At 54.7% G+C, this 17,059-nt stretch overlaps 5 protein-coding genes across 5 annotated transcripts; 4 read left to right on the top strand and 1 right to left on the bottom strand.

Moving 5' to 3' along the window:
* Positions 1–2,960: 2,960 nt before the first annotated feature.
* Positions 2,961–4,110, top strand: BGZ61DRAFT_471139 (uncharacterized protein; the record flags this gene model as incomplete). The annotated part of the gene is made up of 4 exons (XM_046248175.1): positions 2,961–3,123; positions 3,196–3,277; positions 3,361–3,904; positions 3,961–4,110. The coding sequence occupies 4 exons, from the start codon at positions 2,961–2,963 to the stop codon at positions 4,108–4,110; spliced, it is 939 nt and encodes a 312-aa protein (XP_046112519.1).
* Positions 4,111–4,411: 301 nt separating this feature from the next.
* BGZ61DRAFT_408432 (RNA polymerase II-associated protein) lies at positions 4,412–8,480 on the bottom strand. Its single transcript, XM_046243193.1, has 2 exons — positions 5,627–8,480; positions 4,412–5,574 (listed from the first exon to the last, which is right to left on the bottom strand). The coding sequence occupies exons 1-2, from the start codon at positions 8,225–8,227 to the stop codon at positions 4,546–4,548; spliced, it is 3,630 nt and encodes a 1,209-aa protein (XP_046112520.1). The 5' UTR covers positions 8,228–8,480; the 3' UTR covers positions 4,412–4,545.
* A 989-nt stretch (positions 8,481–9,469) lies between these two features.
* Positions 9,470–10,495, top strand: BGZ61DRAFT_471141 (uncharacterized protein; the record flags this gene model as incomplete). The annotated part of the gene is made up of 1 exon (XM_046248176.1): positions 9,470–10,495. One exon carries the CDS (start codon positions 9,470–9,472, stop codon positions 10,493–10,495), a length of 1,026 nt encoding a protein of 341 aa, XP_046112521.1.
* A 957-nt stretch (positions 10,496–11,452) lies between these two features.
* BGZ61DRAFT_378512 (uncharacterized protein) lies at positions 11,453–14,435 on the top strand. Its single transcript, XM_046242589.1, has 5 exons — positions 11,453–11,983; positions 12,097–12,359; positions 12,410–12,676; positions 12,733–13,863; positions 13,920–14,435. The coding sequence occupies exons 1-5, from the start codon at positions 11,881–11,883 to the stop codon at positions 14,013–14,015; spliced, it is 1,860 nt and encodes a 619-aa protein (XP_046112522.1). The 5' UTR covers positions 11,453–11,880; the 3' UTR covers positions 14,016–14,435.
* Positions 14,436–14,536: 101 nt separating this feature from the next.
* On the top strand, positions 14,537–16,422 carry BGZ61DRAFT_408439 (putative mRNA capping enzyme alpha subunit). Its single transcript, XM_046243194.1, has 2 exons — positions 14,537–14,943; positions 15,007–16,422. Exons 1-2 carry the CDS (start codon positions 14,762–14,764, stop codon positions 15,986–15,988), a joined length of 1,164 nt encoding a protein of 387 aa, XP_046112523.1. The 5' UTR covers positions 14,537–14,761; the 3' UTR covers positions 15,989–16,422.
* Positions 16,423–17,059: the final 637 nt, after the last annotated feature.

Genomic DNA, 17,059 nt, shown 5'->3' on the forward strand with positions numbered 1-17,059 from the left:
GCATGCTGGAGGTTGCCAGGCACGGGAGACGAAGACGGGGGCGGAGCGAGGGGCAAGGCAAGCACAGATTTGCCAGAGAGGTGTGAAGGAGAGGTGAGGACTTCACGAGAGGAAGCGTAGCCTAGCCCGGCGACAATGCGGGAGGAAGATGTGGTTGGGCTGGAGAGACGAATTAGGCAGACCACCGCCGGCAATGAGTTGGCTCAAGAACGAACAAAAGAACAGAGAAAGAGGAGGCAAACCAAGCAAACAAAAAGAAAAGGCCAGTGGCGGATTACAGCCTTGTGGAAAAGGGACTTTGGAGAAGTAGAGTTAGAGAACAACAACGCAGCGGAGGGAGAAGAAGAAGTTGAATGGTGTGGTCGCTGTCTCGTTATTCGAGAGAGCCCCAGCACTAGCATCTCGCACCAAGCGTCGTCATTGTGCTGCGCCGGGGTGGTAGCGGCGGAGGCGACCCCTACAACCCCCACCAGTAAGGGAGGCCCCGGCCGCGCTGGACGCGCTGAAGCCACTGGGCGGGCGGGCCACGATTAACAGAGCGTAGTGGTGTGCATTGGTGGTGCAGTGGTGTGCACTCCACTGTGCACTGGCAGATAAGCCGCCCGCTCACGCCTAGAAACCGGAGCCCCAGCCCGGTAGGGTACCGAACTGGGGGCGCCAAGCCAGAACTAACGTCCCCTAACGAGATCTCGATCAGTGGCATGGAGCGCTGCAGCGAATTGAATAAACCAACCCAGAGATTGCAGGACGTCACCGATATTGAGCAAGGCCACCCCCGTAATACCGGGAGGAATCAGCAAGAACAAGGGCCAAAGGGCCAAAGGGCCCGATTACCAAGAATCCAAATGGCGTGGTTCAAGGTTCCAAGGTGCTGTCTGTTGCGGCGGTTGGGCGTCGTCTCTGGGCCTGGCTGACTTGGGCTTAGGCAAACCCCAAAAACCAGGGACAGACCGACAGAGTGCCATGATGCCCCCATGATGCCCCCATGATGAAGGGCGGCCCGCCAATGATGGCTGCCGTTCGCCGTCTTCGCACCTTAGCTCGGTCGACAGGTCCCATTGTCAGAATCAAGGACAGCTGAAGAAGACGACCCCTCTCCACCCAACGCCGACCCGCCAACCCGCCAACCCGCCGCCAACTCGCCAACCCGCCGCTCCAAGCCAAGAAACCGCTGCTGCTCCACGGTTCCAAGATGTCGACTGTCTCGCATGCATCCATAACTCAGTCCATGTGCATGCGTGCGTGCGCGTCCGCAAGTGGGCCATCGGCGGTGTCGGTGGGAAACCTGCACCCGAACCCGCAACGGCACACATGGCGTCCATTTTCGTCGTTGGCGGCCCTGGCTGCATCCTGACGGTGTCGTATCGACATCTCGTGTTTTGGCGTGGCTTGCCCATGTCGTGTTTTCCGTTCTATTGTCAGATTCAACAAGCCCTCGTAAGCCACGAGCCATCTATTTACCGTACCCGCTCCCTAGTGGATTCGGCTTCTGGTCCCTTGGGTGTAGCCGCCTCCGACGTATATCTCCCGAGTCCTTGTGACTCGATGACATACGGTCCTGGTCGCGTTGAGTCGGTTACGAGGAACGAGTCTTGATGAGGCCAGACCAATGAACCAAGCCTTCCCACTACTAATTATTGGATCCCCGTAGCGCAGCCCTTTGAGACACTCATCGCCGTTGTTTTCAACGCCAACGCTCCTCGACCCGCCTTGAATCGAGACCGGCTCATTGATCCATCGCGAGCTGGAACCATTCGGGCAATTCTTGTGGTGCTTCCTAGCTGCCAGACCGTCACCACGGTAGCGCCCGACGCCGCTATGACAGCGCAGGATTGGGTGCGCAAGTGGTGAAACCCGCCAGCGGCTCTTGTCCAGCAGGCCAGCTCCGGCGAGTCCGTGGCGGCAGGGTCATCATCGTATTCTGCAGCTCGCCCTCTCCAGCCATGGATGGCCCCTGTGGGGTTGGTAATGGAGGTGATGCTCGATAGCATACAGGGATTAAATAAAATGTGTGCTTCTTGGCGGTAACCTGTGCCACTAACATTTCCTCTTCAAGCTTTCAGCACAACGCACAAGGTGTCTAAAATACTGAGACCATAATAGCCTGCTATATTAGATATTGGGGGTTATCGGTACTCGTTCGCTTTCATATTTCGCTAAGAGCCTGAAGGCATCTCACTCTCGTTTGTACTGAAGCGATGTCACAAATGTACACATTTGATGATCCTGGTGGGCGGAACAAGGGAACGAACACGAACAGCCAGTGAGCGACTGGAACGCCGCAGTACTCTGCATCTGACCCGGCCGGTCCCAGCCCCTCGGCAAGTAAAGGTGGAGAATGTCCGCCCCTTTCCTATTTCTGCTCAAGTCCCCACATATGACGTGCTTCCAAGCCGGGTTGAGGCTAGACGAGCCTGTGGCGGTATTGGGTGGCTTTTGTCTCCTGTGGCTTGGTTATGTGGCTGTTACGTTGTGGCTGATATATGTGGCTAATAGGTGTGGCGGGTTTCCCCGGAATGTGGCTCATCGGATCATTAATAATCCTATCTCTCCCCCACTCTTTCCATTGCTCCGGTTTTGCCAGTGGGGGAAACCACTCCTGTCACCGCCTTCGGAATATTTCGGCCTTAACCCGAAATGGAAAACACTGGCGGTGGCAGAACTCAACGGAACGGTCCAACATTGGGATTCGGTGTCCTTCGGCCACCGGTCTTCGGCTTTCTCCTCACCACCACCACACTTTTTATATCGCCATCCAAACCCCCCCCTCAAGTCGTGCAGCAAGCCGACTTCCAGCCCTTGCTCTCGCGTCTTGAGCGTGAGACTACTTCTGGCCTTGACCGTGCTGTCATTGCCCCCGCTTGAGCTCCCTGCAATCGCTTGCCGGGCGCCCAGAGATCTTGCTTCGAAAAAGCCCTCCATATTGGTCTTGGTGGGGAACTTCCACTCTCGCACAAACCATGGCCTCCGACGACGCTTCGCTGTTCCAGCGCAAGTACATTGACTACGTCTATGTCCCCGCTGCGCTGCTCATCTTTGGCACCCTCATTGTCAAGCGCGATTGGGTGCCCTACTCTGCGCTCTTGGCCCTTGCCTTTGGCATCTACAACTTCAATGCCCTGAGTAAGTAACTTCCTTCCCCGCTGTCTCTTCGGGTCTTTGAGGGGGAATGCAAACTGACACTCGGAATCGCAGAGGTCAAGAAGGTCCTGAAGCCCGACGTCTTCCAGGAGTTTGAGCTCGAGGAGAAGACTGTCATCTCCCACAACGTTGCCATGTAAGTCTCCAGCTTGGCTATTCCCCTGCCAATTCCCTCAGCAACAGCGATATTTGATTCTAACTCGTCTGCCTTGTAACCAGCTACCGCTTCAAGCTCGATAACCCCTCTTCCATCCTCGGTCTCCCCATCGGCCAGCACATCTCCATCGGTGCTAAGCTTCCCCAGCCTGATGGCACCACCAAGGAAATTGTCCGCTCTTACACTCCTGTGTCTGGCGACCACCAGCCTGGCCACTTTGACGTCCTCATCAAGTCCTACCCCCAGGGCAACATCTCTAAGCACATGGCTTCTCTCGTTGTGGGCAAGACTATCCGTGTCCGCGGCCCCAAGGGTGCTTTCACTTACACTCCCAACATGGTTCGGCACTTCGGAATGATCGCCGGTGGTACCGGAATCACCCCGATGCTGCAGGTCATGCGGGCCATTGTCCGTGGCCGGGCCGCCGGGGATAAGACCGAGGTTGATCTGATCTTTGCCAATGTCACTCCTCAAGACATTCTCCTCAAGGAGGACCTCGATGCCCTTGCCGCCAAGGACGCTGGCATCCGTATCCACTACGTCCTCGACAAGCCCCCGGAGGGCTGGACTGGTGGTGTCGGATATGTTACGGCCGACATGATTACAGTAAGTCTCCGTCCCGGCGCTTGGCATGTGCGAGTCAACGAACTAACCTCTTGTAGAAATGGTTGCCGGCACCTGCGGACGACGTCAAGATCCTGCTCTGCGGTCCTCCTCCGATGGTTAGTGGCCTGAAGAAGTCCGCCGAGAGCCTTGGCTTCAAGAAGGCCCGCCCCGTCAGCAAGCTTGAGGACCAGATCTTTGCCTTCTAAGCATACCCCCATGTTTGTCCAAGGGAGCATCGCCTTCGCTGGACAGGACCCCAACGCATGCACATTCAAAAGGAAGGAAAAATGATACGAACATGCATCTAAAGACAAGTGGCTCTCGTCATAGAGTGAAAAGACTAGACGGCTTATATATCGTATGTGACGGGAATGCATCGTTTAATGTACAATCACGTTTATCATGTTCATCACTCGGCCGTCACCAATAGACACGCCTTTGTCTGCGTAGGAGCTGTCCCACCATGGTAATGACACATTGGGTACGATAAAAATGACAAATTATTGCAAGCACGCTTTCCATTTCCCCTAGTCCAGGTGTAAGAGCATCTAGCCATATAAGTACAACCTGCCTGGGGCCAACCCGAGGCTTTTAAGCACAACACAACATTCTAGATAGAGCACTCCCATCCTGTATCTTCACTACTCCTCGTCATCGTCATCAGCGTCCGCCATACTGGTATCCGCCTTGCGACCACCATCCTCCTCATCAGAGCGGCTCTTGGCCCGTGTGGGCTCCTCATCCTCATCCTCCTCGTCGCTCTCGACGACCCGTCCACGACGCGACCGCTTGTGTTGCTGACGGGGAGCCACCTCGTCGTCGTCTTCACCCTCGTGGTTCGCCTCGTCATCGACCTCCATCTTGTCGTCAGCGGCTTCCTCGTCCGCTTCCGTAAGAGGGCTATCATCTCGTTCGAGGTTTCTCTCAGCACGTTCGAGGGCGTCCTCGTCGTCTTCGTCGCTGTCCACCACAATCTCAGCCGACTTGAACTTGGACGACTCCTTCTTTGTGAGACGACGTCTCTTTTTGGTTTGCGTCTCCTCCTCTGAATCATCGTCTCGCTCGGCCTTCTTCTTCTTCTTTCCACCCGACGACCTCTTAGGCTTCGGTTCGCCGGAGGCACGTGGCGCAGTCTTGCGTTTCCGCTTCACCTTGTCTCCCGTCTCGCTGTCCGTCGTCATCTCTGCCTCAACGCGAGAACGCTCCTCTTCCGCTCGCTGTTCAGCCAGATGCCTGTCGCGTGCTGCAATCGCTTCACGCTCCTTCTTGATCTTCTCCTGTCGCTGCCGTTCCTTCTCCAAGACCTTCTCACGTTCCTCCTCGCGGCGTTTCAACTCGGCCTCTCTCTGCTCCCTGGCAGCCTGGATCTTCTCCTTGTTCTTCTCCTCCCACTCCTTTTGCTTGCCGATAGCCCTTTCTAGCTGCTTGCGCATGGTGTTGCGAGCCATGTTGGCACGTTGCTCAACATCATGCTTAGGATAGGGAGTCTGAGGATGGGCGGCGATTTCGTCCAGAGCCGTAATTGCAGCCTCGAGACCCTCCGCTGCTTTCTCGAGCTGCTCTGATGAGCGCTTGTTCTCTGGCAGCAGCTGAACGGTGGTAACGAGCTGGATCTGCACAAAGGCAACGTTGAACTTGTAATGGACTTGCTCCGGAGCAACTTCAAGGGCCTGCCAGTTCAGTTAGTATGTTGCAAAATGATTCATCAATGGCGAAGCTCACCTTCTGGGCGCACTCAAGCGCCTTTGTGTAGGCATCAATGTCGCGCTCCGCCCGGCCTCGGTTCAACCAAGTGCGGCCCAGGCAAGCAAGGATGAGAGGATCGTTGGCCTTTCCATCCCGAGAGAGAGCAATCTCATAGTGCTCGATCGCCTTCGAGTACTGCCTCAACTCGGCATAAATATGGCCCAGGTTGACATACAAGTGGGAGTCCCTGAGAGTTTCTCGAACCTTGTTGAAGATTCCAAGGGCTCCCTTGTAGTCCTTCCTATCCTCAACAAGAGCAATGGCGATGCCCTGAGCGGCGTAGGCATTCTTGGGGTCAAGGGAGAGGGCCTTTTCGAAGAACTCGACGGCCTTGCCGTACGTCACACTTCGCTTCTGCTTCTCTGAATCTGACTCCCGCCGCATCTCTCTTGCTTGCGCCAAGTAGAGGTTGCCCATTCCAACCAGAGCATGCCTGTCATGCTTGTCATGGTTCTGCAACGTATGCTTGTAATGACGGAATTCGGGATCTTCATTGATATTGGCAGGTCGTTTCCTGGAGTGAACTTTGCCTAGGTACCAGCCATAAAGTGACCTGACCTCGAGGTCGGTGTTGTTTTCCTGGTACAGTTTGGCGACTGCATCTGGCCCTTCCTTGTTGGGGTTCTTTCTGAGCTTGATGTATGCAAGTCTGGCACGGGCATCCGTGTAGTCGTCATGTCGAGCAAGGAGGCCTTCGTAGACTTCAACAGCCTTATCCGTGAGGGCTCGAGACTCGTAACTCCTGCCGAGGTTGAAACTGATAGTCGAGACCAGGGCATCAGTGTCCATGTCAGGATCTTTCTCGCCGATTCTCATGCAAGCGCTCAGAGCAGCCTCAAACATCTCGCTAGCAAGCTCATGCTTCTCTGCTTGTGAGTGGAAACAGCCGATATTGTTGAGGAGTTGTGGAGGCAGAAACTTGCGAGTGGCGCTACGGATTTCAGTCTCATCCGTCACATCTGTTGGGCGCTCCGAGGCAGGAACCTGCTCAAGTTCGAGTTGTTCCACTTGTTGCAAGCACTGCAAGGCCTTGTCTGGGTGGTCAGTCTCGTATAGACGCGCCAGGTTGAGGAGCACCGAAGCATCTGGAGCCAGAGTCTTCTTCGGATCTTTCCAGGCAGTTCGAACCCCCTCGAGAAGGGTGATGGCCTTCTTCAGCTCGGCAGACTTATCCTCCTTGCTGTCGCTGTACTGGTTCGTGAAGACCTCCTCAGCATACAACGTACCCAAAAGGATCATCGCTTCGTGGTTCTTTGACTGCTGGATCATCTTCTCCAATCGAAGTTTGGCTTCTCCGAGGTCATTCTTCAGAACAGACAGCTGCGCTACTCCGAACTTCGCGGGAAGATAGCCCGTATCGGCACCTCCACGCGCATCGTCGGCACGTCGATAGTAATCGCTTGCACGTTCCGTATTGCCACCGTAGTGCTCTTTTCTTGCCAGGAGATACCAGCCATCACTGGCGATGGCGTTGACATCAGTAAACTGGATAGCCTTGTGTGCCAGCTTGTCCGCATTATCCCATGCCTTTCGGGATAGGAAATAGCTAGAAAAGGTGGAACAGGTGAGGGGCAGGTCCTTGTCAAGCTTGAAGGACTTTTGCGTATACTCGGTCATGGCCTTCTTGTAGAGCCTGAGGAAGTCATCGCTGTTAACCGGAACATGACCGCTCGCGTCAAGATAGTACAAGCCCAAGAGGATATTAGCCACCTTTGAGTCGGGGTTGATCTCAAGACATCTTTCCCAGGCCATCTTAGCATCGTCTTTGAAGCCGAGCTGCCAAAAACAGCAGCCAATACCAATTCGGGGGTCAGGATCCACCAAATCGGGCATCTTCTGCAACACATCTTGGTAGATGGTCAAGGATTCCGGATATTTATGCATAGAGAAGAGTGCACGCGCCTTTCCCATTAGTGCGAGCATATTCTTCCCCTGGGAGACTCGGAGAGCATCGTCAAAGGACTTGACGGCCGTCTTCAGGAGCTCATGCTTCTCTGATCCAATACCTCCAGCAGTCTTGGACGGCGCCTGTAGCGATGCTCTCAGAAGCAAGAGAACGCCACGGGCAAGAAAGATGGGTGGGAACGACGGGTTGAGTCGAGCGGCATCGTTGAGAGAGGATGTCGCGAGCTGGAGATAGTACTCCTTCGTCTTGGCTTCGGACACTCGAGTTCCATCTGGCGCGACGCGAGGGGCTTCTCGACTCTTCCACAAGTACATCCAACACAGACAGCAGATCATGCTGACTTTATCACGCGGGTTCGTGCTGTTGTTCTGGATGGCGCTGCCGCCACGGAGGAGCATCTCGATGGCGTGGTCGATCTTGTGCTGCTTTGCGTATGCGAGAGCGACGGTCATCCAGTATGTTTTCGCGGCGCGTTCATTCTCGAAAAGCGTGCAGAGCTCGGTAGGGTCATCTACGAGGTCCTCGAGATCGATTTCCACGGCTTCATCTTCCTGGTCGCCCTGGACGGGAATGTCGATGGCAGAAGGGATGTCGGTGAATCGGGTGCTCACGGGGCCAGCAGCGGCGTCGCCGTTGATACCATTGGCGGCGCCATTCTGCTGCGTCGCCATGGCTATCGGAACGAGATGTTGAAGGATGGGGGAGGCGAGGAGTTCGAGTTCGTCGGGGGGTAGGAGGTGGGAGCAGGAACGCGTCGCTCGGAGCAGCTAGCAATGCGCCTCGAGTCGACGGACTTGCAGCTCATCGGCCAATTTAGAATCCAAAGAGCATAGTCAATCGCGAGGCCCGGGAGTTTGGATGGATTGCGCGGATTCGCGTGGACGATGGAACGACGGTCGTGGCTATTCGCGGGTGAAAGTGAAGGTCGTGTTAAATTTGTTGCGTCGCCAGGCTGATGAGAATTAGAAGCCCCCAGCTGGCAGAGCGGCTGTGTGGCCCGTGCTACGGGGGGTGAAAGCGCGGCTGGTGGTTGGTCGCTGGACCACGGGCCACAGGCCACCTGCAGCTGTCTCAATGGAGCTGAGACGCCTTTTTCAACCTCGTCTCAGTGTTAAACTGCTAAGTTACATGTCCATCACTTGGCGATGTCAACTTAGAGGTGCTTTTTTTGTTGCTTTTTGCAAACAATAATTATCAACTATATAACCCTATTTACCTCGGATTTTAATGTTTTCTTCTCTCAAGCATCCAATATTTCTATTTACGGCGGGTATCGAGCCGAGCCTAGCAATGTCGACCTCAGCTGTATCCCAGGTGTCAAGATGGCTCAAATCAAGAAGCTGCCCTCAAGAAGGTGCAGTGCATTGTGTGCGTTCAAGTCGTAGCTCGGGTGTGAATCCATGGTCGTTCTTCACTTCCTCCTCAGACAAGTCCCTGGTAGTAGAATACCTATGGTAGAGCACATGTACACCCACATGGCCTGAAATCCTAGGTAGGTAGCAGACGAGAGTCGCCAGCTGGCAGGCACTCTCTATCAGCTGCCCGCAACAACTTACAAGCACAGCCGCTCATTCTGAGGCACCTACCGACTCAGTCATCCTTTCTCTTTCTTCATCCTCTCGCACTCGTGCTCGATTGCTTTGACCGGGTTCGCACCTCGACTACTGTGTGGGACTCAAACGACGACCTCGCACAGGACGCGAAACACCAGAGAGAGGAAGAAAGAGATTCACTATAAAATGAATCTCTGTGCTCGAATTATAGAGGCTTTTTCGGCCCGCAAGGCCCTTTACTTCTCCGTTTTCCGCCGCCAGACCGATCAGTGCTCCGGTTGGAACTGCTTGACAACAGCACAACGGTTCGGAATAATCTTCAGTATCGTGGTCACTTCGGTCGTTCTGATACTTGCCTACATGTACTATCTTGGTAGGATAACCTCATCTCACCAAGAACTAGTGCTGGCTCGTCGTCGCAGCCGCCGACGGCATCGCCGCTATTCGGCGCCAAATATCGTTATGGGACAGCTACCTATTCATCAGCAACACCCTAGCTTCCAATCAACAGTCATGTACCAACCGGTGCTGTGCAATCCTGGGGGGGTTCCTGTCCATTATCCCCTGGGACATTTCTCTCCGGGTCGCTTACCTGCTCCGGGTCACTTACCTGCAGGTCAAGTTCCTCAGCCGCCAATTCCCATGGTCTACCCAGTTCCACCCTATCAATCTCGAAACCCTCAACGAAACTTCCAGCCCGAACCCCACCGTGGAGGCTCAGCTCGTATCAGTTTGTCACCTTCATCAATGGGATCGCCTCCACGGCAGCCAACCTGGAGACAACGGCTGAGTCGCGTATTCGCACTTCCAGTAGGAAGGGTCTCCACGGTAGCAAGCTCCTCCGCACCTGGAACTCCTATCCGCTCTAGATCTCAATCCACAGTCACACTTGAGAGGGGCGGGCAGACCACCCCCAGGTTAAGCTCTCGCTCAGTTCAAGAGCCGTCACACAATCACCGCGGGAGGATTTACTCTGTGAGTCCTACCCGGTCGGTCCGAACTCGCCATACCTCTACTGCACAACAAAGCGATGAGAGTGTGGTTCTTTCTCCGCGAACCGATGTTGCAACTGTCCACAGTGACGACTTTGAACTACAGCCTACGCCAGTATCTGCGGGCCAAGTGACACCCTCTTATCACCTCCCAATCACCGCTTCCGGAAATGGGGCAGCAAACAGCAACAGCAGTTTCGAAAGCAACATTTACTCAGATGATAGGCACTATCTGCCATCAGTCTCTTCATGTCGGTCAGGATGGAGCCCAGATTCGAGATCCATCACGCCGGTGACAGGACAAACAGATCCCAGTTTCAAGACAAACGAGGCAGATATACTGTCACAGCTTGCCTCTGCAGGCCATTCGAATGGGTATACGACGCCACTGTAAGGTACGTCGAGCCCGTAATGTTGCAGGGCTCTAACGCTCAGGGAGGTGTCGCGGGCCACCAGAGGCATCGATAATGGGGGGAGTGGCAAAACCGCGGCGCCACCGCAGAGTAAATGGAGATTTTCTCACTTCGCTGCAGTCTCTGAGGCGACTCGCATTCTACATGGTTACATCTCGTCGCGAAGAGGTTCGAATGATAAGACGAAAACATCGGTCAAGGGGGCAAAACCATCGTGGCCGAGAAATTCACAGGATGAAATGGGACAGAAGGTATCACAAGCTCAAGAATCATGGACCGGGATCGTGCTAATGATTACATTTCCACAGGCATCTTGCTCCAAGCGAGATAAGTGATGATAGCAGGAGTGGTCCGTTTCCACCTGAAGCTGTTCATCAAGGGAGGTATATCTACCACTCGAAGGGGATGAGGACAGAGGGTTGAGGCGCAGGGACCAGGCGGATGCATTGAAAGCAATTGATACAGAAGTGGGATCTTGCGATGCCATAACCAGAGTGCCCTTCGGCTGGAGTAGGCGGGGAGGACGACTACACTAGTGTGTGCTGCGCGGTTGTCGGCATGAGAGCGGCCAGAGTATTAACCAGGCTCTAGCCCTGATATGTCGTCCAGTAGATGACCATGAAGCTCGAAACTGTTGCCACTTCCATCCGCATCACATGGGGCTTGCGTACGGTCCGCTTCCTAGTTAGACAAGTGACGTGTGGTACATTAGAGATACTGTTCAGCAATGGAACCCACCCTATTCCTCAACGGGTTTCGCAGTGGCATCGCTCGCCTCTGTTTGGTGGATGCCTCCAAGAGTGGTAAGGAGGTACGTACCCAGTTCCTGATGACATCCACGACGGCAGCTTGTTGGCCCATGCGCTGACTGGCAGCGTCATCATCGTGTCCAGGGCTCCAGGCTTCCCTAAGAACCCCCTGTAGGCTACCTACCTAGGCCGTGTACCACTTCTAGAGCTATCCATTAGTTACTCCTACGTGGGTGCTCACGCTTAAGCCTTAGCACGGCCACCACCTCACATCCGCATCCACCAGCCCATCCAGCCCCGTCCAAACGTCAACCCATCCGCCGACACCGCCCGCGCTCGCGACACTCTGTCTCTGCCTTCGCACCCGTTTCTACAATCTCCTGGAGCTTTCGGAATGGCGACAGCGCCCTGAATCAACTTGCGCTCCTGCCTAACAGTCTCCTTGACTCTCCCGTCAACCGTCCTTGCCCCTCCCAAGACCCCCACCAGCCACCACTCAATCCTCGTCCCTCGTCCCTCGGTACCACTGGAGCTCCATCTCCGCCACAGCCTCTCCAACTAGGCGCCAGCTTAACAACGCTGCAGTTTGCCCGCAACCTCGCAAACAATCTATCGCCATGTGGAACGACGAAGATAACAACCCGTACGGGACCAGCTTCGACCGCCGCGACTCGCAAACATCCTCCACCGCAAACCCGACTTCCCCGACAACTCGTGAATGTGAGTCCCTCGCTGCTCTTCCGTCCCGCGATCTACCCCATTCAACATGATGCACTCGGTCTGGTTCAACCGCGCCGGCCAGGACTCTGCTTATTCTTCTTGCGCATCTATAGACCGATCCTTCGAACCCCCTCACACTCCAACTTCTGGCAGCGATGACGAGCAGCCGCAGTTTGGCCACGCCGCCGGTCATATCGACAGCGATGACGACGTAGTGTCGAGAGATGATGCTGGCCCCCGGCGCAAGCCTGGCGGCTATGACAGTCGCATCGAGCAGATCCTCTACGAGAATCCCGACTTACCCATCGTCATTACCGACGCTGGCAAGAGCCTCGAGAGCGGCGGCAGATACATTGTGTACACCATCAAGACCGGGGTATGGCCTTCGACTTCATCTCTACGACCTGTACTGACATGGAAGGAAAGGATCTAGAGGTTCGACGCCGATATTCTGAATTCGCCTCCCTCCGCGACGCCTTGACCCGCCTCCATCCCACTCTCGTCATTCCCCCCATCCCGGAGAAGCATACCATGGCCGACTATGCCGCGAACCCGACAAATGCGAAACAGGACCAACAGATTATCGATCTGCGAAAGCGTATGCTAGCGGTCTTCCTGAACCGTTGTCGCCGGATGGATATTGTCAGAACAGATGGAGTTTGGTGGAGGTTTCTCGATCCCAACGCCAGCTGGGTAGGTTATTAGTTGCTAACACGACGATGGCATGTGCTGATTCTACTCTATGATAGAGCGAGGTTCTCCATTCCCATCCAGTAGCATCGATTCCGAAATCAGTGCTGAAAGCACCGCCCTTGGATACAGCAAACCCTTCTATTGCCCACAACTATCTCCCCATTCCTCCAGTGTCGGCAAAGCTGAAGACAATTGCTGGACCGAATCACGACAACAGCTCGGGGGCTATTCAGGCAGGCCCTCATGCCTTCGGTCGATTCCCGCCCGAATCTCACAACTTGAGTGAACAAGAACTTGATCCATACTTCATCTCCTACGAGGCCTCAATCAAAGAGATGGAACTCCTCCTGACCGGTCCAATGGAAAAAGTCAATCGTCGGACGCTCAATCACTTGTCGTCTCTGGCAGCCGATCTTTGCGAGCTAGGGTCTGTATACAATGGATTTGCCGTCTCGGAACAAGCTCCATCCCTCGGTCCAGCCATTGAGCGAGTCGGCCAAGCCGCAGACTTGTCGTACATTGCAACCGAGGAATTATCAGGGTCTCTTGGGGCGAGTTTCGCCGAGCCGATGCGGGAGAACGCGCAGTTCGCTGGCGTTGTTCGGAATGTTCTCAGATACAGGGTTCTCAAGCGTGTGCAGCAGGACTTGACAAGTGAGGAACTAAACAAGAAGAGAGCACTTCTCGACCAGTTAGAACGCACCGAGGCCGAAGCGCGGCGCATCGAAAACTATCTGTCAGGTAGCCAACAAATCTCTCCGCCGCCCAAGAGATCAACAAGTCTTAAGGAGCCCAGCTCCCAGTATAGACGCGATGGCGGCAGCGAGGACACTGAATCCATCGACTCCGATTTCCCTCCAACACACGGCGACTTTCCAACGACACCTTCAGCGAGTCAAGGACTTCCCGAGCGGAGCACTAGCGTACCCTCACATAAGAAGATGCCAAGTGGAAACTCGATAACGAACAAGATCTTCGGTCCCATTCGCCATGCCGTGCAGGGCGTCGTGGACGTTGACCCTGAGCGAACACGACGAGACACAATCGGAAAGACAAGAGAAAGTATTGGGCAGTTGGAACAAGCGCAGGTCGCGGCCGAGCGAGACGTCAAGGATGCCAGCGCAAGCGTCTTGAAGGATCTGAAGCGGTTTCAGAAGGACAAGGAAGAAGACTTGCGGCGATACATGGTAAGTCTAATTAGACTCGTATTGGTCACCCCATGATACTAACATTTGATACCTAGCTGGCTTATGCCCAGAGTCAAATCGAGTGGGCAAAGAAGAGCAAGCTGCAATGGGAAGAAGCTAGGGCCGAAGTGGAGAAGATTGATGAGGCATGATGTGCCTGCTTCTGTATTGATCAGCGAGTTTGACTTGGAGAATGAGCAAGGAGATAAAAAGGTAAACTACATTAATTCACGGAGCTGACGGCTCTCTTCGTCGTGGCATTCATGGGGATGTAAGGGTGTCGAAGAGCCCCTGGCATTGATTGGAACAAGGCCCACGGATGTGGCCAGGTCTGCTTTGTTAGAGATTCCTAATAGTTCTCGAGGACTCCGAGTTCCATTCAACATGAGAGTGTGAGATTCGTTATTGCCCCATATATTTCTTTCTTGGTCCACGTCAAGACAGCTCGGTTGCCTGTTGGTTACCTAGATTGACGCAACTTGGTGGTCACTGCGAGAGCGAGACGCATGCAGGTGATCAGTTTAGGAGAGGCGTTGTAGCATTCTAACAATGAATTTGCACTTTGATGATAGAATCCCTCTTCCTCAGTCTTCCATTCCTCAGCATCGCTGTACGGTGAATCATTCCTCGCTGCGGCTGCTCAGGCTTTGTTCAAGACGATGCCTGAGCAATGCGGCGTCAACGCCCTTATCGATAAGGGGCGTGCGTCGTTGCGACAAACGCTCGTTGCGTCGCAACCTCCAAGTGCAAACGGAAAAAGAAACTTTTACTGCACTATGCCTCCGGGTTCTTCTAACGGAGCCTGGCCCGCGTCGTATTTGATGATTCACTGATTCAACCACGCGCGTCCCCATTCGACTGAGCGCGACGCGTTACTCTACGAGCCCATCAAGCAACCATGGAAGGTCCCGACGGCCCCATCGCCTCCATCGCCGAGCCTGGCGTCAAGGCTGAGGGACAGCTGCTGTACTCAATGCGTAAGGAGGTGGCAGAGCTGCTAGGCCGTCACCAGACCAGCTTCCCCGGCGCACAGCCAGTGAGCTTTGCTCGTCAGCACTTGGAGGAGCTCACCAAGCAAGAGTACACACGCCCCGACGCGAAGAATGCCCGATTCCTAGACCACTGCTAACCGTTGACCGGCAGTTACTACGTCTGCGAGAAGTCGGACGGCATCCGATACCTTCTCTACTCGACATCCGACGAAGGCGGTGGAGAGGCGCACTATCTGATCGATCGCAAGAACGACTACTGGTTCATCACCAACAGAAACCTCCACTTTCCTCTCGAGAACGATCAGGGAGCATTCCATACGGCAACCCTAGTCGATGGCGAGCTTGTTTGGGATAGCCTGCCCAATGGCAAGGCTGAGCCTCGGTTCCTCGTCTTTGACTGCCTCGTCATGGACGGCAACAAACTCATGGATCGCACATTGGACAAGCGGTTGGCGTACTTCAAGGAACGACTGTACAATCCATATAAGAAGCTGTTCAAGGACTTCCCCGATGAGCTCCGATTCCAGCCCTTCTACGTGGAGATGAAGCCCTTTCAGCTGGGCTACGGCATCGAGATGATGTTCAAGCAAATCCTACCAAGCTTGAAGCACGGCAACGATGGCCTTATCTTCACCTGCCGCAACACGCCCTACAAGCACGGCACCGACCCACACATCCTCAAGTGGAAGCCTCCGGAGGAGAACACTGTGGATTGCCGCCTGCGCCTGACATTCCCCACGGTCGAGCCCGACGAGTTGGAGAGGCGTGAGGGCATGACAGAGCCGTTCGTCGATTACGACAGCGTCCCCAAGGCTCAGCTGTTCGTCTTCAAAGGAGACAGTGGCCCAGATCGTTACGAGCCTTTCCACGAGGTGTTCATGACCGAGGATGAGTGGGAGGTTCTGAAGGGCCTCAACGATCCCTTGAATGACCGCATTGTCGAGTGTAACATAGACGAGCAAAACCGGTGGCGCATCGTCCGTTTCCGAGACGACAAGAGCGAGGCGAACCACAAGAGCACGATCACGAGTGTTCTCGAGAGCATCAACGACCGTGTTTGCGACAAGGATCTTTACAAGGCGGCCGGCCGGATCCGCGATAGCTGGAAGGCCCGCCAAGCTCGCCCTCGGTAGGCTCCTCTCGCAGCCGAGCCAGCACTGGAGCATGGCACAAGGCGGAACATGGCACGTTGGCTGAAATTTCGAATTAGGTAGAGAAGGATGGCTCCGCCCCCTATTCCTGACTCCTTGGCAAGTTTATTGGGGGAGCCACTTGAGTGAGGAGAGAGAGATGGCGTCTGTGGAGGGTGTTTCAATGATAGGGCGAGGCGTTTGGTCGAAAGATTTGGAAGGACAGGGAACATTAGTTTGCAATGTTTCTCGAGGATTCGCCTCTGTTTCGATATTCTAGGCGCCTGCTACAAAATTAGAGTCACTGTTGGATCTTGTAGGTCTACTAAACACAGCCATGTGACGCCACTGGATTTGAACTCTACCTAGCCCCCCATCTCGACTTATTATCTAGGTATGTAGCAGTCAACGGCCCAAAATAGACCCCGTGGTTTTGATTTCCAGTGTTTCCATGCCAAATTAATCTGACGAGACTCAAAAAAATCCCCAACTAGCCCTTACTCTCTCGGGCTGCGTCTCCTCGTCCCAATCCAAGGGTTTACGGGGCGCTCTGGTTTGCTCAGAGCATGAACATAATGGTTGCGATCAACATGATAGCGCAGCCAAGGTTAGAAGTGCCGGTGCCGCCACCCCAGCCACGAGGCTCAGGCTTCTTGCTCCCACCAGAAACGACGACGACAGGGGTCGTAGGGTTGGGAAGGACAGTGACAGTGCCCGAGGCGCCATTCGCGATGGTGTTGTTCGCGGTTGGGTAGGGGGGCTCAAAGACCTGGACGGTGGTAGTTGAGAGAAGAGGCTCACCACTTGTCTCGGTGACGAAGATGGTAAGGGTGGTGCTAGGCGAAGGGGAGGCGGCGGTGATGGCCTCGCCAGCAGCCTGAGAGGTCGCTCCCACGAAGGTTGAGAGATCGGAGTAAGGTTGGGAGATAGTGACCACGACAATGGCGGACTCATGCGTTGTGATGGTCTTCTGGATAGTGGTGACCTTGATGACGGTGCTCAAGGTGTGCTTGGGAGGGTATAGGTCGCCTGAGATGGTAATGACTGTCATAATCCCAGTCACGGAATAACTAT

This window comes from Ilyonectria robusta, assembly GCF_021365365.1.
Source record: "Ilyonectria robusta strain PMI_751 chromosome Unknown BGZ61scaffold_1, whole genome shotgun sequence".
Taxonomy (NCBI): Eukaryota; Fungi; Ascomycota; class Sordariomycetes; order Hypocreales; family Nectriaceae; genus Ilyonectria; species Ilyonectria robusta.